This window comes from Esox lucius, chromosome 14, assembly GCF_011004845.1.
Source record: "Esox lucius isolate fEsoLuc1 chromosome 14, fEsoLuc1.pri, whole genome shotgun sequence".
In the NCBI taxonomy this organism is placed as follows: Eukaryota; Metazoa; Chordata; class Actinopteri; order Esociformes; family Esocidae; genus Esox; species Esox lucius.
In genome coordinates, this window is record NC_047582.1 from 27,484,446 (window position 1) to 27,511,420 (window position 26,975).

Consider the following 26,975-nt stretch of genomic DNA (forward strand, 5'->3'; position numbering starts at 1 on the left):
TTCCCCCAAACCATTCTAATCACTGTCACAGCGGATACAGAGTGTTGTGTGTGGGTTCTATAAGTACATGTACTGTGAAGGGTCGGGTATTTCACATTGTTTTCAGTTTGTGTGTGTGTGTGTGTGTGTGTGTGTGTGTGTGTGTGGTGAACGAGGCTAATGGGTTTGTATTATCACGACTGGACAAATCAAGTGATTGATTAAACAGGTTATATTAGTCATTCAAATAGGTCATTGACAAGATTACCTAGAAGTGAACAGGGAATGCCTGCCAGAGTTTTGTGCCACGGACCTGACCATGCCGGGTTAAAGTTACTATTCCATATCTACAAGCTACACTTTTATAAAGCTTTTTAATTACTTCGTTAGTATATGATTTGCATATTGTTTTTGTATCACAGGGCTAAACTTGCAGTCACTACATGTTTCATTACAGAATGTCTGGTTGCACAAGTATAACCTATGTTCTCCGATAGTCAATAGAGCTCATAGCTTATCTCCTATGTACAGAAAACAGAAAGTGTTTCGCGTTCCCCTCCTCATAGGATGACGTAACGCCAGCGTGACGCATGGTGCATCAGAAAGCCTGACAGCCAGCTTTAGAGAGGGGACGTGTAGCATGCGAGTGAAGCTATTGCAAAAAAGCCAAAACGAGTTACAAGTCGCGGAAAGTAAGTACGGTTTACTATTTCTAATGCTTTTCAAAACAATTATCGCGCTTTTTTTTTTGTTGCGTAAAACGCGTCCGTAATTAAGGTACATTTTGTCGGAATTCGTTTTTTTGTGTGTTCATTTAGATATACGCAAATCTAGAACCAGAAATGCCATTATCCCAGTCAGCTGTGGACTGATGGGAATGGACAAACACCGTGAAGGCAGCGAGCGCAGTGCAAGGTCACGTGTCTTCTTGACTGTAGAGAGCATAGACACAGCTACTACCTACATCTCGCTCTACAGCGAAGTATAGAAAATAATGACAAACGGAATCTCTAAATGCAGACTTAATTGAGAGTTTCAGCAAAATAGAGAATAGTAAATGGGCCTGCTCTGTTATGAAACGTATATAATAACTTGTAGGCTACTTGTTTCAGTTGCTGCAGTGGGGTTGTGTGGACCTTTGCGTGTGCGAGGCCGTCTGTTGTGCCTTTGGTTCTGTGCGTGGAAGAGCTGGTGCAGGTGTGTTTTAGGGTGTTTGAGTGTGTCTGGGGTCAAAACCTGACTTTAGCAGCCATGTCTAAATGCATAAATGATGACAACACTGACTGGGAAAGTGTGACTTTATACTGTCTGATTATGTAATCTCTCTACACAGCCCAAGGAGACCATTAGGAGGAGTTGTCCTGAACCACCCTGAGAGATCCAGAGAAGCAGAGGAGTAGAAGGAGAGGAAGGACACGCTGCCCATAGGCCTCAGACCCAAGATCAGCAGTGGATCTTAACCTTCTGGAGAAAAACACAGCTAACCTTCACTGTCTACAAGAGAACATCCTGGTTCAGCGAGAGGGGAAGAAGCCACTGCCAATAGACTATTATGCACCGCTTAAGGACTACAGTTGCTATTCTCTGGCCTATCACGGTCAACCAGAGAGCCCAGGGCCAATCACAGGCCAGGCGTTTTGCAGCAGGAGGGCCTTTGAGTACATCTGAGCCAATGAGGAATTACACGGCGTCACTGTCGGCCGAGCCTTTCCTGAATGGGACCAGCTGTAATTATGTGGAAGAGATGTATAATGCTTGGCTGGAGAACCCTAGGAGTGTACACAAGGTAAGACAGTTGTGTGTGTGTGTGTGTGTGTGTGTGTGTGTGCGCACTCAGGCAAACAGTTGAGTGGTTTCCCAGGACTATGGCCAGTTCATGTTCAAAACACAGTGGGACAAGAGTTGTGCAAACACCTACCCTATCAGTAACCTCTGGTCAGTGGAAACACGTGCAAGCACAAAAACACACACATTCACGCACACACACAAACACGCGCACGCACACACACACACACAAACACACCCATGCACTCACACACACACACACAGAAACACATGCATTCACAAACATTGCTCAGCCTCTCTCTTTGGAGTTAATTGTGGCCATGTGAACCAGTTGTATTGTGCCCCTCCATTGAGTAATACAGGAACACTGCGATGCTGCCTGGGCTGTGTTGTGTGTGTGTGTATGTGTGTGTGGGTGTGTGTGTGTGTGTGTGTGTGTGTGTGTATGTATGTGTGTGTTTGGATGTGTTCATGTTTATGCAAATGGCGGTAGGCACCCTGCTCATGGGGTACAGTGGGATTTTGTCCCAACTGAGCACCACACCAGACCAACTGACCACCACACCAGACCAACTGAGCACCACACCAGACCAACTGAGCACCACACTAGACCAACTGAGCTCATTGATTGGTTTACATTGACATTTTAGTCATTTAGCAGATCCAGAATGACTTACAGTCAGCGCATTTGTTGTGATATAGCTTGCTGGAGCGACAACACAATTCAGTAATAGTAAGTACACCTCATTCAGCGATGTAGCTGTCCGGAAATGTGAATAAGCCCTTCTCCATATAAGCCTGCTGTGAGTCTTTTAGTCACAGAGTGTGTCGGCTGGGAGGGGGGGGGGGGGGGTTCATAGGAGGTGTAGGGGGAGGCCAATGGGAATGGGTGAAATTATAGGATGGACAAGGAGAGAGTGGTAGAGGAGAAAGGCCGTTACATATCGCTATGGCTCATTACAAACTGTAGGAGAAAGTGGGAGGTGGACCTGGAGGAGGGGCCGGAAGTATAGTAAAGATCTTTGTCTAAATTCAAGGTCGGATGAAAAACATGATGTTCCTCCAGCACTTGGGTACTAAACCACTTATCTACAGACTGTGTGTGTGTGTGTGTGTGCGCGTGGGTGCGTGTGTGCATGTGTGTACGTGTGTGTGTGTCATTATGTCTATATGTGTGTTTGTGTTTGTGTGTTACAGGTCACTGATATCAGCTATCTTTACCTGTAAGCACATTCTTCTTTCTCTTTGTTCATCATGCTCAGTCCCTCTCTCCCTCTCGTTGGTTCTCTCTCTTGTTAATCCTGAATGTCCTGTCAGCCATTACTTTGGTCTGCCGTTGTGTCTGTTAGGTGATTTGTGTGTGCGAGTGTGTATGTGTGCATGCGTGCGTTTGTTTGTGTGTGTCACAATGTACCTAACAATTTCAGTTTCTATTTTCTATTAGACTTTCTGTTTTTCTATTAACTTATTAACTCTATTTTCTTTAACCTTTAACTCTGGTTATAACATGGTGTGTGGCAAAGCAACACTGGTTGAATCTAGCTCAAAATCCTGCCCAGCGCGCTTTTGAGACACTCTATTGCTTTGATCCGGTTGGCCAACGATTAGCATGGCTTACTGCCCTACAGCCAATGGGCTATCCAGGCTCATGTTGTTGTCATGGTACTCATTAGACATGGGATGGCATGTTGTCTGTGTGTTTAAGAGCTGTTGGCTCAATATCATCAGTTTTATCAGATTATAGTGTACATCCAAATCTGGTAATTCTGCAGTCACACTAACACACAACACACACACACACGCACCAGGATTCACAGCTCGTTATTACAGTGTAAGTAAACACCTGACATACCTCAGTACCTGGTAATTACAGTGTAAGTACCCACCTGAAATACCTCAGTACCTGGTCATTACATTGTAAATGCATGGCATTACACACAGTACCAAACACCCCTGGACTGATGGATTTCTGACACCCATTCATCTTTCCTCCACCTCTCTTATTCCTTCCCTCTCTGTAGTCATGGGACATTTTCTTCCGGAATGCCAACTTCGGGGCACCACCAGGCGCGGCCTATCAAAGCCCTCCTCCTCTGGTGGCTCCTGCTCCTGGATTTGTCGATGACCAATTGATGGGTGGAGCTCAGCCTAATTTGGAGAAGCTAGTGGAGGACCACCTGGCTGTACAGTCACTCATACGAGCATACCAGGTATACAAACACACACACACACACACACACACAACACGAACAGTTGTAGCTCCGTGTCAATGCTGTCTATGTGTCTAGGTGCGTGGTCACCATATAGCCAAGCTGGACCCTCTCAACATCAGCGTGGTAAACTTTGACGATGCTCCAGTAATGTTGGGCATGAAGAAAGTTGGTGAGAACCGTGCTCCTGCCCCGCCCTGTCCCTCTTCTGGGTGGCTCCAACTCTGATTAATCTGCCTGTGTGTTAATGTCCCTGACTGATTGTCTGTTTTTCCTCCTCCTGTCTTCTCCCTTTAATGCTTTTCAACTTTACATTTTTCTCCTTGCTTAAAAAAACTACCATTTACGCCATTTTGTTTTCCTCCCGCTTCTATCCGTTCTGTTTGATTTCGAATTTTTCTATTTACGTTGCACCCCCCCCCCCCCCCCGCACCCCCCCACGTCTCTCGGAACTGCCTCACCTGCCCCCTTAGATCCGAGGTCATCACGTGGCAAAGCTGGACCCTCTGGGCATCAAGGCTGGCATCGACCCTGGTCCTCCCCCGTCTGACATCATCACCACCAATGACAAATTGGGTGAGGAGGGGAAGGGTTAAGGGTCTGGTAGGACCCTTCGACCATCCTGGTTTTTTAGCAAACCAGGAAAGGTTCCCGTGGGGACCGTCACTGGTTTGACAGGTGTAATCGACAGACCAGTCATCTCTCACAACATGCTACCCAACGTGTTTTGTCAACCCGAGCACCAGTCGCTAGCAAGCTGGAAGTATGGAGTTCCTGGCTCAACTTAGACTGGATGTAGAAGTGTATGTATTTCATGATCAAAAGTCAGAAATGCTGCTCCACAGAACGCGCACCTCGCAATATTTTAATCAGAGTGATATGGCCACTCCCTAAAGGCCAAAGTATGTTTCTCAGCCTCTTATGCGCTGTGTTCAGTAGCCCGGGGACAAGGGTTGCATATGACATGGGAATAAATCACATGCCGACATTTAGTTTCACAAAAAATCACTGTGACATTTAGGGAACTGAGAGTGTGATCACAATGGGCTCTAGTCCCCTCTCCAGACACACTAACCATCCCTCCTCCTGCCTGGGTCATCTCTGGGTCATGAAATCAGATCATGGAATCAGTCAGAATGTCCCACATGCAAGAGTGTGTTTCTCTGCCCAGGCGAGCCATTTGGAGTTAACTGCATGATGGATATGGCTCTGACAATGTCATGATATTGTGGACTGGTCACACTGTAACTGCTCTCACAAGGCCTCAACACACACTCCGCGTGTTCCTATTGTGACGTTTAAATAAACAACGATAGGCAAGGCACTGAAAGGGTGTGTGTGTCTTCAAATGGGTACATCTGTGTTTGTGTGTGTGTGTGTGTGCACATTTCCAGTGTGTACGTGCACACTGAAAGTGTTACAAAGTTTGCAGAGATGAAAGAAATATGACGTGGAATGTACAGATAGGCTCTGGGGTGTTAGGTTCAACAGTTCTCTTTGCTCATTCCAGTCCTGTGTTGGTCAAACTGGTTTTGTTCATTACTGACAGACAGGCGGATGCTTCTGGTTTATGTGTGTTGGTGATGTGTAGGTGTTATCTGTGTGTGTGTCAGTGTTCGATTATACACACACACACACACCTAAGCTACATACCTCAAATTCAACTCTGGTCCTCCCGGCCCGTGCCACTCCATGTCTTAACTGCAACCCTCTAACCAGGGCCTGATTTAGACTTGGGACACTGGGCGGGTGCGATTAATGATGAGGTAGAACAGATAATACCAATATTCACTAAAACTGTTACGATTTGAAGCTTTTCGTAGGACAACGGATGTATCAAATAACACAATATACAGCTGCTCGCGGCTGGCATTTTTCATTGGTACAATCGCTCCCATTCATTCAAATGGAAGTCATCCCTTGCTCCTGCCACACCACAGTAGAATATCATTCCTGGAGTCTAGAAGTACAGAATTCTAGAAGTGACAGCATTACTTTGTCACTGCTTTTCCGCTCTCTATAACACCTGTTTCTTCACATTCTCTTCTCCTTCTCCCCTCTTCTGTTTCTTTTGACTCATGCGTTAATCTTTCAACCATTAACCTTTTCATCAGTGCCAGACCTTTTTGGTTGTCTGTTTAACTTTGATTGACATACACTGCAGTGTTTTCTGTTTATATTGTCATTCTTCTCTGTGCTCCTACTTTCTATTCCTTAAAATCTTTCTGCGTATCTCTCTCTCTCGCTCTCGTTCTGATCACCAATTCTCTCTCTCTGTTCTCTTGCCATTTATCCCTAATGTTTCTTGTCCCCCACCCCATCTCCACGGTGACGATGGTAGCATTTTATGGTCTGGATGAGTCTGATCTGGGCAAGGTCTTCCGGCTCCCCACCACCACATTCATCGGGGGCAGTGAGAGCGCTCTGTCCCTCCACCAGATCATCCACCGTCTTGAGGTTAAGACCGTCTGCTGCACTGCACACACCACTAACTAGCAAATACATCAACACACACACACACACACTGACATCTACGTCCCCTGTCCTGTAGATGGCATACTGCCAGTCCATTGGAGTAGAGTTCATGTTTATTAATGACCTGGAGCAGTGTCAGTGGATCAGACAGAAGTTTGAGAGCCCAGGCGTCATGCAGTTCACCTTCGAGGAGAAGAGGACCCTGCTGGCCAGAATGGTCCGCTCCACCAGGTTTGTCTATCTATGTATACACCGCTGTTTTAAACCTACTTGGTTCGATCCATCAGATCTGTCTATCTGTACTCCTCTATTTTAACCCCACTTGGTTAAATTCATCAGGTCTCTCTGTCTGTACATCCATATTTTAACCCCACATAGTTCCATCCATCAGGCCTGTCTGTCTGTACACCTTTATTTTAACTCCACATAGTTCCATCCATCATGCATGTCTGTCTGTACATCCCCTTTTTTAACTCCACTTGGTTGGATCCATCAGGCCTGTCTATCGGTACACCTGTGATTCCTATTCAATACCACATCTGTCTTAAGAATATAATGGTTGTGTAGCCTACTGATGCTGCCATTTCATACAAATACACAATGATTTTTCTGAAAATGATGTATTTATATACCTCTATAAAAACACAATACTGTTATCATTAGCAACTGCCTCCACATGTACAGTGGATATAAAAAGTCTACCCACCCCTATTAAAATGCCAGGTTCTTGTGATGTAAAAGAATGAGACAAAGAAATCATGTCAGAACTTTTTTCACCTTTAATGTGACCTATAACGTGAACAATTCAATTGAAAAACAAACTGAAATCTTTGAGGGGGAAAAATATAAAACTCACAATAACCTGGTTACATAAGTGTGCACACCCTTAAACTAATACTTTGTTGAAGCACCTTTTGATTTTATTACAGCACTCAGTCCTTTTGGGTAGGAGTCTATTAGCATGGCACATCTTGACGTGGTAATATTTGCCCACTCTTCTTTGCAAAAGCGCTCCAAATCTGTCAGATTGCGAGGATATCTCCTGTGCACATCCCTCTTCAGATCAGCCCACAGATGTTCAATTGGATTCAGGTCTGGGCTCTGGCTGGGCCATTCCAAAACGTTAATCTTCTTCTGGTGAAGCCATGCTTTTGTGGATTTGGATGTGTGCTTTGGGTCATTGTTGTGCTGAAAGGTGAACTTCCTCTTCATCTTCAGCTTGAAGGTTTTGTGGCAAAATTGCCTGCTATTTAGAACTGTTCATAATTCCCTCCACCCTGATTAAGGCCCCGGTTTCAGCTGAAGAAAAACAGTCCCAAAGCACGATGCTGCCACCATCATGTTTCACTGTGGTTATGGTGTTCTTTGGGTGATGTGCAGTGTTGTTTTTGCGCCAAGCTTCCATCTTGCCACCCTACCCCATATTCCTGCAGTTCCTTTAATGTAGCTGTTGGCCTCTTAGAAACCTCTGTTGTCTTCTCATCAATTTTGGAGGGACGCTCAATTCTTGGTAATGTCTCTGTTGGTTAATTCTGAACACCGCCACATCCCCAGTTATAAGAGGGTGTGCACACTTATGCAACCAGGTTATTGTAAGGTTATTATTTTTCATTTTTCCCCTCAAAGAGTTCATTTTGTTTCTCAATTGAATTGTTCACATTATAGGTCACATTAAAAGTGGAAAACGTTCTGACATGATTTATCTTTGTCTCATTCTTTTACCTGGCATTTTCACAGGGGTCTGTAGACTTTATATCCACTGTATGTAGTGATCAAACAAGCTGACCACACAGACAAACAAGACCAACATTACTGGATATTCATTGCCAGATATTGGTTTCTTAATGACATAATGACAGAACAGGAGTGATGAGAACATGCGGTGTCTGGACATGAGATTTGTTTATAACAGCAGCAGAACGCTACATTAACCTTTCAAATCTATTGGTGAGCTACTCATGAATGGGCTGCAATTGGCTGCCTTTGTATGCAGTAAAAGGGATGCGATTTGCGATTGGGCATAAATTCTGGAATGGGTCTCCTTTAACTCCCGCTTTCCTGGCGGTCAGGTTTGAGGAGTTCCTGCAGAGGAAGTGGTCATCGGAGAAGCGTTTTGGCCTCGAGGGCTGTGAGTCACTCATCCCTGCCCTGAAGACCATCATCGACAAGTCCAGCATGAACGGAGTGGACAGCATCATCATGGGAATGCCCCACAGGTATTGTCACCATGGAAACACCTATCACAGGCTGCCCTGTGTAACGATCACTATGGGTGTTTTTCAAACCTGAATGGTGATTGCCTGATAGTAATGATATAACGACAACATATACCATGGATAAGACAGAAATGTTACTGTTTGAATTGCATTGGTAACTGGTTTATAACAGCAATAAGGCATGCCGTTTTTACCGTGGTTAGTGCGGTGTCCTCTCTACAATGCGTTGTGGCTAAAAACAACTATATATATGCATTGAAAGTTGCGTTAAGTCCCTCCCCTCCATCTTTCTTTCTCTCCCTCCCTCTCTCCCTCCAGGGGGAGGTTGAATGTGTTAGCCAATGTGATCCGGAAGGAGCTGGACCAGATATTCTGTCAGTTTGACTCAAAGCTGGAAGCTGCTGATGAGGTGAATCCTACATTAAATTAGGCTCCAAATGAAGAAGGGCTATCTTGACACAAACGGGGAAGGGCTATCTTGACACAAACGGGGAGGGGCTATCTTGACACAAACGGGGAGGGACTATCTTGACACAAACAGGGAGGGGCTATCTTGACACAAACGGGGAGGGGCTATCTTGACACAAACGGGGAGGGGCTATCTTGACACAAACTGGGAGGGGCTATCTTGACTCAAACGGGGAGGGGCTATCTTGACACAAACAGGGAGGGGCTATCTTGACACAGGTTTACACTTTTCCCTTGTGAACGCCCTCGAAGGGTTCTGGAGATGTGAAGTACCACTTGGGGATGTGGCACCGGAGGATCAACCGGGTGACTGATAGGAACATCACGCTGTCACTTATGGCTAACCCCTCCCACCTGGAGGCGGTGGACCCTGTGGTGCAGGGCAAGACCAAAGCTGAGCAGTTCTACTGTGGAGACACGGAGGGCAAACGGGTAGGGGCACACGCACCACTTATGTGTTTGGATGTAGGCAGAGTGCAAGACCTGTTGTTTTTACCTCTTTCTATATGTGTGTGTGTGTGTGTGTTTTCAGGTCATGTCCATTCTGCTGCATGGTGATGCAGCATTTGCAGGCCAAGGGGTCGTCTACGAGACCTTTCACCTCTCCAACCTGCCATCATATACCACACACGGCACTATTCACGTGGTGGTCAACAATCAGGTAGCAAGCAAGCAAGGCCACGTTTTGTTTTTCTGTTCTTGTGGGGACCTGAGACATAACCCTGACCAAGAAATCCATGTATCCTATTCCCTAAGCTTTACTAAAACCTTAACAGTGCCCTAATCTTGACCTCAATAACTTTACTTTTATGCCTTTAACCTAGCCATAATGCCTAACCCTAATCCTAACTGGTAATGCCTAAACTGGAACGTAACCCCAATTCTAACAAGATGCCCAACGGTACGTTTTTCCCTAAACATAACCCCTGAGCTGCAAATCAAGTTTTGCCTAGTTGGGAAAACCTGGTGGGGACCGAGTTTTCAGGTTTTTCTTTATCTGTTCTCCATCCACAAGTACACAAAAAACATGGATCACACACACACACACCCACACCATTTTTACTGCTCTTATCCTCTCGTCCTCTCTGTAACATCTCTACTGTATCTGCCTGTCTCTGTCCTTCTCTCTCTCCCTGCAGATTGGTTTCACCACTGACCCCAGGATGGCCCGGTCGTCCTCCTATCCCACAGACGTGGCCAAGGTGGTCAACGCTCCCATTTTCCACGTCAACGCCGACGACCCCGAGGCCGTCATGTACGTGTGTAACGTGGCCGCTGAGTGGAGGGCCACCTTCCACAAGGATGTGGTGGTTGACCTGGTGAGTGTCTGTTTCCCAGTCAGGGTGCCGTTCATCAGGGTGCCGTTCATCATGGTGCCGTTCATCAGGGTGCCGTTTATCAGGGTGCCGTTCATCAGGGTGCCGTTCATCAGGGTGCCGTTCATCATGGTGCCGTTTATCATGGTGCCGTTTATCATGGTGCCGTTTATCAGGGTGCCGTTCATCATGGTGCCGTTCATCATGGTGCCGTTCATCATGGTGCCGTTCATCATGGTGCCGTTCATCAGGGTGCCGTTCATCAGGGTGCCGTTCATCAGGGTGCCGTTCATCAGGGTGCCGTTCATCAGGGTGCCGTTCATCAGGGTGCCGTTCATCAGGGTGCCGTTTATCAGGGTGCCGTTCATCATGGTGCCGTTCATCATGGTGCCGTTCATCATGGTGCCGTTCATCAGGGTGCCGTTCATCAGGGTGCCGTTCATCAGGGTGCCGTTCATCAGGGTGCCGTTCATCAGGGTGCCGTTCATCAGGGTGCCGTTCATCAGGGTGCCGTTTATCAGGGTGCCGTTTATCAGGGTGCCGTTCATCATGGTGCCGTTCATCAGGGTGCCGTTCATCAGGGTGCCGTTCATCAGGGTGCGGTTTATCAGGGTGCGGTTTATCAGGGTGCCGTTCATCATGGTGCCGTTTATCATGGTGCTGTTTATCATGGTGCTGTTCATCGGGGTGCCGTTCATCGGGGTGCTGTTTATCGGGGTGCTGTTTATCGGGGTGCTGTTTATCGGGGTGCTGTTTATCATGGTGCTGTTCATCATGGTGCTGTTCATCAGGGTGCTGTTCATCAGGGTGCTGTTCATCAGGTGTGTGTGTGTGTGTTACCTCCAGGTGTGTTACAGGCGTAACGGCCACAATGAGATGGACGAGCCCATGTTCACCCAGCCTTTGATGTACAAACAGATCAAGCAGCAGAAAGGAGTCCTGCAGAAATATGCTGACCGGCTCATTGAGGAGGGAGTAGTGAGCAGGCAGGAGTACGAGGTAATGTAGCACAGCACGAAGGTAATGTAGCACAGCACGAAGGTAATGTAGCACAGCACGAAGATCGTGTATACTGGCCATCTGCCCAATCAAAGCTTATTGCTTAATTATAAACCCGGGTGATTTGACTCCTGATCGAGCCTGGGTGGTGGCACGTTTGAATGACTCCTAGCTTTAATTTATATTAACCCTTCACATCTGAAGGAAGACATAGCTAACTATGACAAGATCTGCGAGGAGGCTCACGCACGATCCAAAGATGAGAAGATTCTACACATCAAACACTGGCTGGACTCGCCATGGCCCGGTCAGTCTGTGGCTCGCAAAATGTACATCTAAAAGTCCATGTGAAGACACAAAAACAACCTGCCCCTTACTGTGTGTGTGTGTGTGTGTGTGTCTGCGTCCGTGTGTGTGTGTGTGTGTGTGTAGGTTTCTTCAACCTAGATGGCCAGCCTAAGACTATGAGCAGTCCATCTACTGGCCTGCCTGAAGAAGAGCTGAGACACATAGGAAACATTGCTTCTTCCGTCCCCCTGGAAGACTTCACTATACACGGAGGTACTGGCCCGCAGTGTAGCTGGAATGTCAGTGCAGCCTGTGATGTTACTGGTCGTAATCTTTTATCTAGACAAATTCTTCTGGCAATTACGTGGTTTAGGAGGAACTTATCAAATAAATCCCAGAGGGTGTTCTTCAATAGGGGATTCTCATACAGACAGACACAGCGTGGGGTCTCCCTCATGGCAGTGGTCTTGGGCCTTTACTCTTCTCCGTTTTTACAATCAATTTGCCACTTGTCTTACACTTGCCTATAAAGAAAGCACGTTTATCTTCTTTTATGATATATATGCGATGTATGCCTTGTTTCTTTGTGTCTTGTAGTGTATTTTTATATTTGGCACATTTATTGTAATATACAGCATGCACAATAGCTAATGAGGATTCTAACAAATTAAACTCAACACACAAACAATACCTGTGGAAGGCAAGTAAGTATATGTGTGTACATCTAAAAGTCCATACGAAGACACAAAAACAACCTGCATCTTACTCTGTCTGCGTGCGTGTGCGTGTGCGTGCGTGGGTACTCGTGTGCGTGCGTGCGTGTGCTTGGGTTCAGGTCTGAGTCGTATACTAAAGGGCCGTGCAGCGATGGTGGACCAGCGGGTGTGTGACTGGGCACTAGGAGAGTACATGGCATTCGGCTCACTTCTCAAGGAAGGAACACACATACGTCTGAGTGGACAGGACGTTGAGAGAGGAACATTCAGGTACCAACACCACTATGTCACTGTTATAACCACCCGCGTCATGCCTAAGTCACATATTGGACGGTGGTATGTAGAGTGACAGTCTGAGGGATCATAACAAACTACTGTCACACTTTCATACCTTGAGCTTTCCTCTCTGTCCATTCTCCTGATCCACCTCTGTCTCTCTCGTTCTCCTTCTCCCTGTTCTCTCAACAGTCACAGGCATCATGTTCTCCATGACCAGAACGTTGACAAGAGGACCTGTATTCCCATGAACCACATTGCCCCCAACCAGGCTCCATACACTGTCTGTAACAGCTCTCTGTCTGAGTATGGAGTGCTGGGTTAGTACACACACACTCTTTATACAGACTGTAGACGTACACACTCATATTTGCACAAAATGCCGCCTTTCATTTTGGTCACATTGTGCCACAGTGTTATGGGACTGTGGGGGGTGTCTGTTCTGTCCGGTACATGCTTTCTGACTTGGCCCCCTATACTCATCTCCAGGTTTTGAGCTGGGTTTTGCCATGGCCAGTCCTAATGCCCTGGTTCTCTGGGAGGCCCAATTCGGAGACTTCCACAACACAGCCCAGTGCATCATAGACCAGTTCATCAGCCCCGGACAGACCAAGTGGGTCAGACAGAACGGAATAGTATTACTGCTGCCGCACGGCATGGAGGGAATGGTAGGAATGACATATGCAGATATTTAAGAAATGGTAGGAATGACATGTCTATTTAGGGAATGATAGGAATGACATATATGTACAATGAGGGAATGGTAGGAACGACATCTATCCACTGAGGGAATGGTAGGAATGACATCTATCCACTGAGGGAATGGTAGGAACGATGGTAGATGTCTGGCCTGGTTCTGTCTGTAACTGTATTTCTGCTACCATGACTTGACCTGTCTCTCTACGTCTGCCGACTCAGGGTCCAGAGCACTCATCAGCCCGACCAGAGAGGTTCCTGCAGATGTGTAACGACGACCCAGATACATTCCCTGTAAGAGAGAGAGAGTGAGTGTGTGTGTGTGTGTGTGTGCGTGCGTTCGTTCGTTCATAACCCTTCTTTTGTCAACAGATATTCTCCGCAGAGGAGTTTGCGGTGCGTCAGCTTTATGACTGTAACTGGATCATAGTCAGCTGCTCTACCCCAGCCAACTACTTCCATGTCCTCCGCAGACAAATACTACAACCCTTCAGGAAGCCTGTGAGGACCACACACACACACACTTTCACTGACATTATCCACCTCCCATTCTCAGTAAACACTTGGTGCCTGTATGGCTCGCCTACCCACCACTCCTGTTGTTCTCTCTCTCCTCCAGCTGATAGTCCTCACACCGAAGTCTCTGCTGCGCCACCCGGAGGCCAAGTCCAGCTATGACGACATGCTGCCAGGTAAGAGAGGCAGACGTGGTGTCTCGTTGTTCCACAGTTCCACAGCCGGGTTTTGAGAAGAAGGCAGTTCTTTGCCGGGATGTGAGGACTCAATCAAATATTTGAGATGTGTTCTCTGCCGTGTGTGTGTGTGTGTGTTAGGTACCCATTTCCAGCGTGTGATCCCAGACAGTGGACCTGTTTCTGAGAAGCCGGAGGAGGTGAAGAGGATTGTGTTCTGTACTGGCAAGGTCTACTATGAACTCACCCGAGAACGCAGGAATAGAGGAATGGATTATACCGTGGCCATCACACGGATAGAGCAGGTGCGCGCGCGTGCCTACACGTGTGTACACACACACACACACACACACATCTCAAATCATTCATCTCCATGTTTTCCCTCTTTCACCTTGTCTCTCTTTCGTTCTCTCGCCTCCAGCTCTCTCCCTTCCCATTTGACCAGGTGAAGGTGGAGACCGATCGTTATCCTAATGCTGACCTGGTCTGGTGCCAGGAAGAACACAAGAACCAGGGCTTCTATGACTACGTCAAACCCAGACTACGCACCACTGTGAACAGCACCCGTCCTGTTTGGTACGACCCAGGGGGTTGATGTAGTTGACCAATATTAGGGAACAAAACTGGTGTTTTTGTACTCATTGGCGTGTTCTGTTCATTATTTTGTGCGTGTGCGCGTATGCATGTGCTTGCATGTGTGTGTGCGCGTTTTGTATGTATAGGTATGCTGGTCGTGGACCAGCGGCGGCTCCAGCTACAGGGAACAAAGCAGCTCACCTGGTGGAGTTAAAACGCTTCCTGGACACCGCTTTGAACCTGGATGCTTTCACTGGACCGTCCTAAAAGACTTGCACCCTGAAACGTGCAGCCCACATCCTAACCTCCATACCCTAGTCTTTTCTGACCTGCACTGCATTGTGTCTAGGTTTTAACAAAGGTGTGACACAAACGCACACACACAATCCCCAACCCCTACACCAGGGCTGCCCAAACCTGTTCCTGGATATCTACTAGTTCTCTTCAATTCTTGTTTAGCACACCTGATTCACATAATTAGCTGGGTGAAAATCTTAACCGGGTTAGTCACATGGGGATGAAGAGAGAACCTACAGGTCAGTAGATCTCCAGGAACAGGGTTGGGCAGCCCATTCCATTTGTTTTGGCGTGTCAGAGGTGTGAACCCGTCAAATCCACACGTTGCTCCGGGAGTTATACCACGCAGCCTTGTCAACAAGTTCAGACACAGAAAAATAAGATTTAATGCTTACCATGATTTGGCTGATAGAAATCCTTAATTACTTTTTTATTACAGTGTTATTATATTTACATAGCCTACACTTTCTTGTTGTGAACTACTCAGGCCAGTGGGACAGGGGTGGCTCTGTGAGAAGGGTCACTGTAGCAGCTTCTCTGCCATGTTGCTGTCTGCTATGAAAAGACTTGATACCTCGATGTGCAGACTGACTGACTGCCGTCTTGCACTGTTGAACCATTAGGGAAATGTACACGGAGCCTGAAAACAGTGGATCCCTTTTACGGGGAATGTATTGAACAATACAAATGCCCTCCACTTTCCTATATCTCTCTGTGCTCATTGTCGATTTTCTCCTTACCTCTGTTTTGTCATGCTTTATTCTCCCCACATCTTGTGAAGAGGTCTCCCCCTCCCTTCTCCCTGTACTCCATTTCCTGTGCCAAATGTAAACAAACTGGTGACAGATTACCTGATGGAAAGTTACTAGTATAGTTATTTAATACTCTTTTCGCGCCAGTAATAACTTATGAGGTGAAAATACCTACTAGTCTGACAGGGATGTAAATGATTTATTTATTTTTGTACTGTGTTCTTTATTTGTTCTTTATCATGTAATCATTCAATAAAGACATGAAATTCTCCATGTTAGTGTGTCATTATATTCAGGAATTTCATAATGTTGTTTATGTTAAAGTAATAAGGTACAGAGGATCTTGAAGGACACTTTGTGGTTACATTGTTGGCTATCATCAGAGAAATGTTATAATTTAAAAAATCTGTAATTTATAATAACAACAGAACATTTTAATGTGCATAGGATAATAGCACTTAAGTTTAACAAAACATTTTCATTTCCCAATTTCTACGGCCTAAACTAGCTGCAGCAACTCCACAGTGGGTGGAAGAGAGTCGAAGGTCAGGACTCGACTAGGTATTTCACACAGGCGCATGTGATGGAGGTGAAAGCCCTCTCTAGCCAACAACCACATTGAGCTTGCCGGAGCCCAAAGCATCACAAAGGGCTGCTAGAGCTCCATGAGACAAGGACTGTACAACAAACCAGATCTCCTGATCTTCCTGACATAAATTCCTTCATTTTATTAGTCTTGAGGCAGGTGGCTTACTTCTGAAGGAAAAAAACAACAATAACTCCGGCTAGCCAAGACAGTCAGGTCACCACATCTAGACATTTTCCAGTATGCAGCACTAAAACATCTGTTTCATTAAGTAACAGTGAAGAGCCAATCAACCATTGTGTGATTAGCATGGATCTCGAGTGCTTCTCAAAACAAACACAAGGAGACCGGGTAAGGACGTTTCTTCACTCACAGCTGACTCCTGGGTTCCAGGGTGTTCCTGAGCCACACAGACAGGTCCACAGGTGAGCTGGTCAGACGCGTCACAGCACAGTAATCGCCAAGTAACTCATACAGCTTACCTGAGATGGGAGAGGAATCAACCAATCGACTAAGTGTTGTTTGAAATTGTCAAAACCGGAAGGTTAAGTATTCACAGTGAAGGGAAAATGGACCTTCAGATTAGGCTACACCGCCCGGAGGCTAAATGTGACTGTAGTTATTTACCCAGTTTCGGTATGCGTGTGTGTGTGTGTGTGTGTGTGTGTGTGTGAGAGTGTGTTTGTTCATTCACTTACCCACTGTAGTTTTCTGTGAGACCAGTAGGTCGTACATGTTCTTCAGATCTTTCTCCAAGCTGACGTTGTTGAAGGTGAAGAAGGCCACGTTTCTCTGTACCTTGGCTGCCGCCATCAGCTGGATCAGGGCTGTAACGGAGAACATTACGGTTCACATCAACTCATTTCCAGTAGTGTACCTAGAGACTGTGTAAGAGAACCAAAACCTCTGCAGAATGGCAAATCTACAATTCACCTTGCATCAGAAAGACATTGCATTATTAGTTATAAATCACTCAGTCACAAGTTACCCACAATACAGTGGTGTGTTTCAGCGGAGTCAAGACACTGATTGTCACCGATTATGAGCGTCATTAATGGGATACAAATTGACTCACTTCTGATTGCATGTTTATTGTATGTCGACTTACATTAAGGTGTTTGGTTTGATTAAAGCACATTTTTTTATCAAAGATGTCACTGGAACCTGGAAAGAAACAGGAAATATATTTTCCGCAATTCTAGAGCTAAATGACACAAATTATATTCAATATCTGCCTCTAAGAAATAAGTTGTATACATGTTGTGTTTTTGTGTGATATGGGGGAACATAAACTTAATTTTGATGTTCATAAAGAAATACTTGTCAGCTATGTAAATGTCAGCTATGTATTCTTCACTATTGCCAGGACTTTACTCGCCAACATTGTCCACAGTCAGAGTCTGTAGGCTGACCACTCAAACACTCCCTGACGTCTGTATGGAATATCCCTCTAGCACTTGAAATGATTGGGTAGTAAGGTGTCAGGGTCAATGTTAAGATTGGGCATCTTGAAAGCTCATTTAAGGTTCTCAGCTAGAGATGCGTTCTCCTAAAAGCCTCTGGATTCCAGCACACTTCCTGTTCGTGAGCAGTGTGACAAGAAACGGAATGGCCTTAAAGGACTGCACATTGGAGGACAAATGTCCTGATCTTCAACTCTCCTGAGCCCAAGAGAGTTGCTGCAACAAGGAATTTGAGAGGAGAATTGGGGGAGCAAAACAGTAAGTTGTCAGCGAGAAGCAGTACCTTTAAGCTTGGGGTCTCCATTGAAAGCCCCACATCCCCAACTGCCTGTGGCAATGTCAGGTATATAATCAGAGGGAATGTTGTCATCCGGCTTAAAGCCACAGTATGCCTGAGGATATTACAAGAAAGATGAAGAGTTACTACTTACATAGGTGTCATGGTGACATGCAGCATTGTGGGGTGGACATCTAATGTCAACCAATCAGAGGTTTGAAATGGACAACATGGTGGCGTAAACTTGCATGGAGCCAAAAGTGAATTTACTTTATAACTGAGCCGTTTATAAATCAGGGTTTTTCAACTCTGGTCCGGAAATGTGAAACACTTTAGATATTTGCTTTAACCTAGTTGATATCCTTAATTTGAAAGAAAGGATGGAAATCAGAAGTGTGGGTTAGGGTACATTTTCTCTGACACTTTCTCATAGCTACCAGATGGCAGGACATCTAGGTGTGTCACATTCAAATAAGCTGCAGTTTGTGAGGAATGGCTAGCTAGCAACCGTGACATGCTAAAATCTGATTGCTTGGTAGCAAGCAAAGTCCTTTTGACTGTATGTAATAACAAAACAGTAGATGAGCAATGCTCATTTCATGTTTAATACATGTATAATAAATGATTATTTGAAAAGGGCATGTTAAAGCAGGACTGGAGCAAAAGCCGGTGGTTGTCAAGGAGAATTGCCCTACTGGTCAAAGAAGACAAAAAAAAACTGACTTGATTATTGACTCTGGTGCATTCCGCTGATAACAGTGGAAGATGTCTCTCTTAAAGCAATGTCTCACCTTGTTGAGTTCCCTGGTGATCTGACCCATGTTGTACTGCTCTCTCATTTGTCTGAAGTGGAGAGCATCAATGGCCACAATCTGCCTGTGTAGTCTCATCCACTCATCCCTGCAAATACAGGCAGAAATATTGGAGGTTTGCGAGAGCATGCAGCTCATGCACTTGTGCTCAACTCCATGACAACTGCTCTGTGGTTATATGTGAATTGGCCACATCTTAAAAGGGAGCAGTTAGGTTAATTTGAATTTCAAGTAAAATTTAATTGAATTAAATTCAAATGGTTTATTTATTCTACAGTATCTCACAGAAGTGAGTACACCCCTCACATTTTTGTAAATATTTGATTATATCTTTTCATGTGACAACACTGAAGAAATTACACTTTGCTACAATGTAAGGTAGTGAGTGTACAGCTTGTATAACAGGGTAAATTTGCTGTACTGACCCCAAACACACCTCCAAGACGACCACTGCCTTGCTAAAGAATCTGATGGTAAAGGTGATGGACTGGTCAAGCATGTCTGCAGACCTAAACCCTATTGAGCATCTCTGGGTCATCCTCAAACGGAAAGTGGAGTAGCGTAAGGTCTCTAACATCCAACAGCTCTATGATGTCGTCATGGAGGCATGGAAGAGGATTCCAGTGGCAAACTGTGAAGCTCTGGTGAATTCCATACCCAAGAGGGTTAAGGCGGTGCTGGAAAATAATGGCAGTGCCACACAAAATATTGACTATTTGGACATTTTTTTTTAGGGGTGTACTCACTTTTGTTGCCAGCGGTTTAGACATTCATAGCTGTGTGTTGAGTTATTTTGAGGGGACAGCAAATTTACACTGTTATACAAGATGTACACTCACTACCTTACATTGTAGCAAAGTGTCATTTCTTCAGTTTTGTCACATGAAAAGACAAACAAATATTTACAAAAATGTGAGGGGTGTACTCACTTGTGAGATACTGTATATCTGACCATAGTAATATTTATTTTGACATATGGTTACCATGACGCCTGAACATTTTAAATAAATTATCGTAAAATAAATGATTACAGTGGTCTTTAAAATCTCTAAAATGATGTTGTGGGTTGTCTGTAATAGTTAAAAAGTCCCTTTAAGTTTTCAAATGTCTACGCAAAAAGTACATTTCCCAGAATGTATTAGATTAAACACTATATGGAAGGAAAAAATAACATCCGGGATAGTGTTCAATAGAAATGAAAAGCAGTCAATTCAAGAAGAAAACATTCAATTCAAGAACTGAAAATGTAATTATTCTAAGCCAAAAAGTAAAGAATTTGATCAAATGTTCTTGAATCGGTTTAAACTTATCTGAATGAAATTCCTTCATTTAAGTGTACCAATTCAAATGCACTGTTTTCATTAAACGACAAAAACAACCATGGTGTTGGTTGCTCTTACCTAGGAATGTCATCTCTGTGGGGTCCCGCCCACTCAAATGTGTCGCTATAGCCACAGTACCCACTGAACTGCTGAGAACCTACGGAGAGAAAGGGGGAGAAAGGAACAGAAGAAAAAGGGGTGTGAGGGAAGGAGACGGTGTTAGGGCTTGTATAAGAAATGTAGTTTAAAATAGATGAAAGGTCAAAAAGTTCCATAAAACCTAGGCTGTTTAAAAAACACTTCTTAAATTGAACATGTTTGCAATTAGAGAAAGACATACAGTAATTAGTGTGGAACTCATTATTTTTAATTGTCAAATACCAAAATCATACATACCAATACTTTAAACTCAAAAACACACTTGCATACGCAGAGCATAACTGAATACATTTGTATATTTCTCTGGCCAGCCTGCTTTTTCAAAGGCACTGCCCCAGAAGAGAATGTGTCTTCCCTCTTTAAAATCTTGTCAACTTTCACCATGGCTTGATCCTGAAGACATTATTATAAATTCTTCAACACCAAGGTCAAAATGTTTTTCTGATATCTACTATTTCCAGATTGAGCCCTGCTGGTATTACAAACACACACACACACACCTTTGATGAAAAGGCACTCATTGTCTCCTAGTCTTTCAGTGAAGAGTCGAGATACAATGAGTTCTGGGTTCATCAAGAACAGAATCTCTTCCTGAACCAGGCCTGACCCCAACACACCACCTCCGATCATGTTATTTGCAAAGTCCACCTGCAGTACAAACACAATCACAAACCATTACACAGTCACATGACCACAAAGACACACACACACTCAGTGTTTCATACAACATCTCACACACATACAGAATAAGAAAACACACAAACCAATTCACACTCAAATGATCACAAACAACATTACACACACACACACACACACACACACACACACTGCAGAAGTCACAGACCTGCAGCATCCCTGTTCCCTCTTCCTCTATGCAGCCTTTTGAGGTGATGTAGAGTTTAGGCAACGTCTCCTTACAACTACAACAGAAAAATACCAGACAATATATTACGAGTCTGTGGGCATGACAGTGGACAGTGTGTTTGTGTTTTACAACCCTGTTGGGGACAGAAAAATCCCCAAAAAGAATGGTAAAAAGGACAATTATAGGGTAAAAAGGCTATGTCCAGCTTAGGGGAAAGGTTAACGGTAAAAAACTATGTTTAGAAGAGACAAGATTTTGAATCAGAATATATTTGTTTGTCCCCAAAAACAGAAAATGTGTGAACCTCATCCAGTTGGGCATATCCTTGTCTCTGATGCAGCGCCTCTCAAAGGTCACAAGCCCCTGGAGATGGGTTGCTGTCATGGAAACAACAAGGGTCAAAAGGTCAAACTTGCATCCCTCAGCAAGCATTACTATAACCTTTTACATTTTAGTCACTTAGCAGACACTTACACAGAACGACTTTACAGGAGCATTTAAGGTGAAGTGGCACAAGGGCACAACAGATGTATTTTCCTTGTCAGCTGAGATTAGGGTGACCTTGCGTTTGCTGGCCCAGTGTCCTTGACCACTAGACTATCTGGGCCCTATAAATACTACACAGAACACCAACTATGTACCCTACAATACATCCCAAATAGATCACTACATACACACACTAAATAACACTACAATCCTATAATCCAGTTTTTACTCTTGCTGAAGTGGTGTGAGCTGGGACCTCACCTTGGTTTGTGACAGTGTGGAAGTAATGGAAAAGGGCTCTCAGTTTCTCTCTCTTCTTCTCAGACCACACCCCAAAAAGACTGGCAGAGAGAGATAGAGGGGTCCGCATTACATGTGCTACAATAGGAATATTGATTTTCATTACATTTTTTTACACTTTCATCGAAGACCTGCCGTAAAGCCGCTCAACTACCCAACCACCCCCATACAGACGCCACCCAAAAAAAACACCACGCACCCAATGTGTTGATGATCAACAGAAATACAGGAACAAAGGAGCCACAACAGAGATTCGAATGAAACGTCAACTGGGTACATTTCCTCTGTGTGTGTGTGTGTGTGTGTGTGTGTGTGTGTGTGTCATTTTTGGGGGGATCATTTTTACTTCATTGACTAGGGAGACAGAGGAAGGGCTTAGCTGTTGAAGCGGATGACAGTCTGGTATGGGTGAGGTCCTGAGTTGGGATGTTAGACAGCTACACCAGACTCCACACCTCTCATGGGATTCTAACCATCCATCATGTTACTGGTCACCCAGCAACTTCATTAAACCCCCCCACCCCATCCCACCCCAGCTATCAGCCAATATCTACGTGTCATGTCATTCATTCATTCCTTTAGCTGTGTGTTGCGGGCTGACCTGTTGAAGTTGATGGTGGGGTAGTTGTGGTACTCGGCTCTGGGGTTCTGGGAGTTGCGGTGGGGGAAGGTGCAGAAAAAGGCGTTGGCCAGCAGACAGGCTATCTGCATCTGGGACAATGTGATGGACCGAGACTGGCCCTTCTGGAGCAGGGGGATGGCCTAAACACACACACAGTTGACAAACATACAGTTACAATACGCTACCTAGTACACTAACCCTGTACACTAACCCTGTACACTAACCCTGTACACTATCCCTGTACACTAACCCTGTACACTAACCCTGTACACTATCCCTGTACACTATCCCTGTACACTATCCCTGTACACTAACCCTGTACACTAACCCTGTACACTATCCCTGTACACTATCCCTGTACACTATCCCTGTACACTAACCCTGTACACTATCCCTGTACACTATCCCTGTACACTATCCCTGTACACTATCCCTGTACACTAACCCTGTACACTATCCCTGTACACTATCCCTGTACACTATCCCTGTACACTAACCCTGTACTCTACCAAGTACATTAACACTATATTCCATAGTACACTAGCCCTGTACCTTTCATAGTACACTAGCCCTGTACCTTTCATAGTACACATACTGCTCCTGCTATTCTGTTACCTTTGGGATCCAGTTAGGCAGATTGGAGGCCAGCTTTGCCATCTTTGGAAGAACAGAGCTGTAGTAGTTCTCCTCTTTAGGTGCTTTCTGGAGCCGGGAAGGGGGGGACAATATACACATATTTATGACCTGGGTGGATTGAGCCCTAATTGCTGATTGGCTAGAACCTGTGTAATATTAGACTATTTACTACAAGTATGAATTTTAGAATTTTCAGTTTATAATTTGTTTTTTAAATAATGGCTTTACGGCACATGGCCAACATATCCCAAGGTTATCAAATGTATCCAGGCAGTCTGCGTTTTGAATAAGAACAACCCTTAACAAAGGTGTATTCGTTTTAAGCCAAACCTCCTCTGGCCTCCACAGGTGCTTAAACATATAACTGAACCTAACAACACCAAAGTGTGTTCAGCATTCATTCTGAACAGTGTCTGACCTGAACAAACGCGTGCAGGGCGTCAAAGGACCATTGGTCTTCATACTTGGGGTTGTATTTCTTAATGGCTTTCTGAGTGGAGATGGATGTAAAGACAATAGAAATTCTGGTCAAACAGACTAGCTCTGACATTAACCATTACAAGAAACACAGGTTAAACTGAGGAAACATTTTAGGATACGTAAAGATAATGAGAATGTGTGTGTCTTCCTACCTCTATGTCAGCCACTGATGCGTTAGTCTTCCTGGCTAGATTATCCAGCTGTTTGGAGACCTCCTGCCATCTAACAACCTCAGTGTTGGACACCTGTGAACAGTCAATATAGAGACCCAATCAACAAACTAACTAACCGATCAATACAATAATCATACATTAACCGATCAACCAATCAAATTACCCAATCAATTAGCAAATCAATCTACAAATAAACGAACATATCAATAAACCAACCAATCAGTTGAAAGAATAACACGTGTTAATTAATCAGTAAATTTATTCAAAAATGAACTCACAAATCCAGTCTTTCTGATGTGGCATTCTGGTGAGAAGGGCATCTTAACAAAGTCTTTGTGCCACACAGGTTGTCCAGGCTGAGGTCTCAATTTCCTGCTTTCACGGAACTCATTCACCTGAACAGCGAGGTAGACAGTCAATTATTTTCCGATTTAAACGTTCACTTCAAGTGCAAGCTTTTGGTGTTGATTAGCGCCCTTCAATTATCTCTCTACCATCCATTTTACGCAACCTAATTCTCCCCGCCGTCGCCGAAAATAAAATAATCTTACATCAATGAAAATGGTGTGAGTTCTGCTGAAGGCCAGCGGCTCCAACTCCACGTGACACTTGGGGACCCTCTTCAGCTCACGGAGACAACAGCAGTAAGACCTCTTCTCCTCACCCCTTGCCCCTCCAGTCGCTTCATCCCACTTCTCTCCTTCCCGCCCAGAACCCCCACACGCTCCCCTTGCGCCAACTTTCTTCTCTTTAGCTTCATTTCCCGTTCTTTCCTGATCACTCTCACGGTTTGTGTGCAGTGGTTCAGTGCCTGGAATGCCGAGCAGATCTCCAACAGGCACTTTGCTACACGGGCGATGTTCAACGCTCTGACCCTCCATGGGGTTGTTATGCTGCAGGGCAGCTTTCATCTGGGAACTGTCGTTCCTGCAACTGCTCATTCCTGGAGAGAAACAGACAGATAGTAAGGGTGAAAGAGACAAAGAGGCAGACAGAGACTGAAACAGAGAGGCAGGTCTATTTCTGCTGTGTGAGTAATTGAATTGGAAACTGTGAAATGGAACTCCACCCAAACAATAGAATGGTCATGGCAGTGTGGTGCCATGGGCCGGGTGAGCATGTGAATCTCAGCTGACCCCCAGCAATATTAGCCTACACGATTGCTATTATTTGCATGTGCATTTCACACTTTGTTGATGAAAAAGATGACTTCGGTGCTTGAATGGATGTCAACCCCAATATATGTTCATGTCATGGTCAACCGTAAAATGCATTACACCCACCAGCCGAGGGCACCGGGTGTTCTCGGTCCTGGGGCACTTGTTGACGTCCATCGAATCTTTTTACTACACCCACGGATGTCTTTACGCTAGGTATGCTACATGATACGGATGGTATGTAGCAGTTAGCAGTCTTCACTACCTAAATTGGACAATTTGCAAACAACCAGACTTTAAACAACCGAATTATAATAAGAATAAATCATAAAGGACTATAAAATTTGTTATCATAAAATGTTTAAATCAACAGCGTCATTTTATCCCCCAACGGACAGCTAGGACGTGTTCCATTGATCTTAGAGCATCTTCATGGAGTTTTGTTTGGAAAACCATAAACGAATGCCGTTCGGGAAAACAGCATTGTAGACTCACTGTCTGCATTTATGACTGGATTTTATAGGTCTACTGTACTGCTGCAGTAGTGGAGCTGAATGTCAAAGCCTCACTAAGTTCAGTTGAGCACAAGTTCACTTTCGTTTCGTGTTGTGGTTCGAATGTTGACAATTATCTGTCTTTGAAATAACGCTGAAATGAATTTATAACAGCTAATGAATGAACGCTAAAATGAACATATAGAATAATCCACTCAATGACGCAGAAATCTGATGATATATTCTAATGAATATCATATCACATTGAGACTTGTCAAAATCATAACACGATAACCTTCAGATAATGGCAGTTTGTAAAGACTTCGCTATTTTAAGGGATTTATTTCGTAGGCAGATACTCACTTTAATGTTGCCAGAAGTCGAAAATAACTCTTGAAGTGTGGAAATATGTTAGGTTGGATAATTAAGGCAGCATATAGAGCCGTTCATTTATCGAAAGTGAATGAGCAACAAAGCAGAAAATGAAAATGAAACCGTAACAAATGCATCTCTCTCCTAGTGGACATATGACGTCTTCACTACCCGGTCCATTTGCATCTTTTAATTTACTATTAGGCTATACGTTACTATTGTTCAATCACGAAACAAAGCATGATCATCTGTAATCAAAACGAAATGCTAATGTTAGCTGCCTATGCCTATGAAGGTTTAACCGTAAATTCTGCTCTTGACCACAAGATGGAGGTAATGGACAGTGTCATCTTTTTAATGCAATGTCCTCTAACAATAACTTCCACACACCTTCGATCTGGAAACAGAATAGGAGGCCATGATAGGATTGACTCATTCAGGCACCGCATATTTCTGTCATCAACACGTCTCTAGCCAGATGGAGGTGTGAGTGTGTGTGTTGGGGTTTGGTTAGCTGTATCGGTATGCCTGTGGTCAGACATGGTGTCTGCAGATTTGCAAGGGATATTGCTAAATGTTTACCGGAACATTACGTGAGCAATATGTGCCTGTGGCTTTTTACAACGTTGTGTGTGTGTGTGTGTGTGTGTGTGTGTTATTTTCAGTCTGCCATTTCTGGTAATCGTTCGGCCCTGGTCAAAGGTCATCACAATGGAATGCACTGAGAGTGGGAAAAAACACTACTCTGATTGAAGGCTAGGAAATGAAGAAAGACTGCTATGCCTGTATAGATGAGTGCATGTGTGTGTGCACAGGGCAGGGAGAAATGGACTGAGGAGAAAGAGGACTTATGGAGAGAGTGAGAGAAACAGGGGAGAGAGTGCAAGTGAAAGAAGAAAAATCAAACCAATTTCTCTAGAGCAGTGTTTCCCTGCCCTTTGTCTCCATTGGTTCCCCCAACAGCAGTGCTGTGACAGACGTCCTCACAAGCAGCCAGTAGTAGCAGGTAGCATACTAGCAAACACACTTT

At 44.7% G+C, this 26,975-nt stretch overlaps 2 protein-coding genes across 6 annotated transcripts; one reads left to right on the top strand and one right to left on the bottom strand.

Moving 5' to 3' along the window:
* The first annotated feature begins 511 nt into the window (after window positions 1-511).
* ogdhb (oxoglutarate (alpha-ketoglutarate) dehydrogenase b (lipoamide)) lies at window positions 512-16,012 on the top strand. 4 transcript variants are annotated; one of them, XM_034296847.1, is made up of 25 exons: window positions 512-671; window positions 798-894; window positions 1,092-1,176; window positions 1,313-1,765; window positions 3,786-3,974; window positions 4,448-4,550; window positions 6,316-6,431; window positions 6,526-6,680; window positions 8,519-8,665; window positions 8,984-9,074; window positions 9,386-9,565; window positions 9,666-9,794; window positions 10,273-10,452; window positions 11,296-11,448; window positions 11,653-11,755; window positions 11,881-12,009; window positions 12,572-12,722; window positions 12,921-13,048; window positions 13,218-13,396; window positions 13,647-13,718; window positions 13,797-13,925; window positions 14,044-14,116; window positions 14,258-14,421; window positions 14,538-14,692; window positions 14,839-16,012. In XM_034296847.1, the coding sequence occupies exons 4-25, from the start codon at window positions 1,532-1,534 to the stop codon at window positions 14,957-14,959; spliced, it is 3,081 nt and encodes a 1,026-aa protein (XP_034152738.1). In that variant the 5' UTR covers window positions 512-671; window positions 798-894; window positions 1,092-1,176; window positions 1,313-1,531; the 3' UTR covers window positions 14,960-16,012. The 4 variants fall into 4 exon arrangements, with proteins under 4 accessions (XP_034152738.1, XP_034152737.1, XP_034152736.1 ...); XM_034296846.1 differs by lacking the exon at window positions 798-894; XM_034296845.1 differs by lacking the exons at window positions 798-894; window positions 1,092-1,176.
* pargl (poly (ADP-ribose) glycohydrolase, like) lies at window positions 15,931-26,257 on the bottom strand. Of its 2 annotated transcripts, XM_010878363.4 has the most exons (18): window positions 25,937-26,257; window positions 25,206-25,344; window positions 24,474-24,865; window positions 24,201-24,317; window positions 23,902-23,994; window positions 23,688-23,759; window positions 23,249-23,335; window positions 22,613-22,773; window positions 21,973-22,052; window positions 21,530-21,602; window positions 21,205-21,280; window positions 20,861-21,008; window positions 20,280-20,358; window positions 18,859-18,967; window positions 18,074-18,182; window positions 17,026-17,154; window positions 16,701-16,809; window positions 15,931-16,497 (listed from the first exon to the last, which is right to left on the bottom strand). In XM_010878363.4, exons 3-18 carry the CDS (start codon window positions 24,861-24,863, stop codon window positions 16,464-16,466), a joined length of 1,866 nt encoding a protein of 621 aa, XP_010876665.2. In that variant the 5' UTR covers window positions 24,864-24,865; window positions 25,206-25,344; window positions 25,937-26,257; the 3' UTR covers window positions 15,931-16,463. The 2 variants fall into 2 exon arrangements, with proteins under 2 accessions (XP_010876665.2, XP_010876664.2); XM_010878362.4 differs by lacking the exon at window positions 25,206-25,344.
* Window positions 26,258-26,975: the final 718 nt, after the last annotated feature.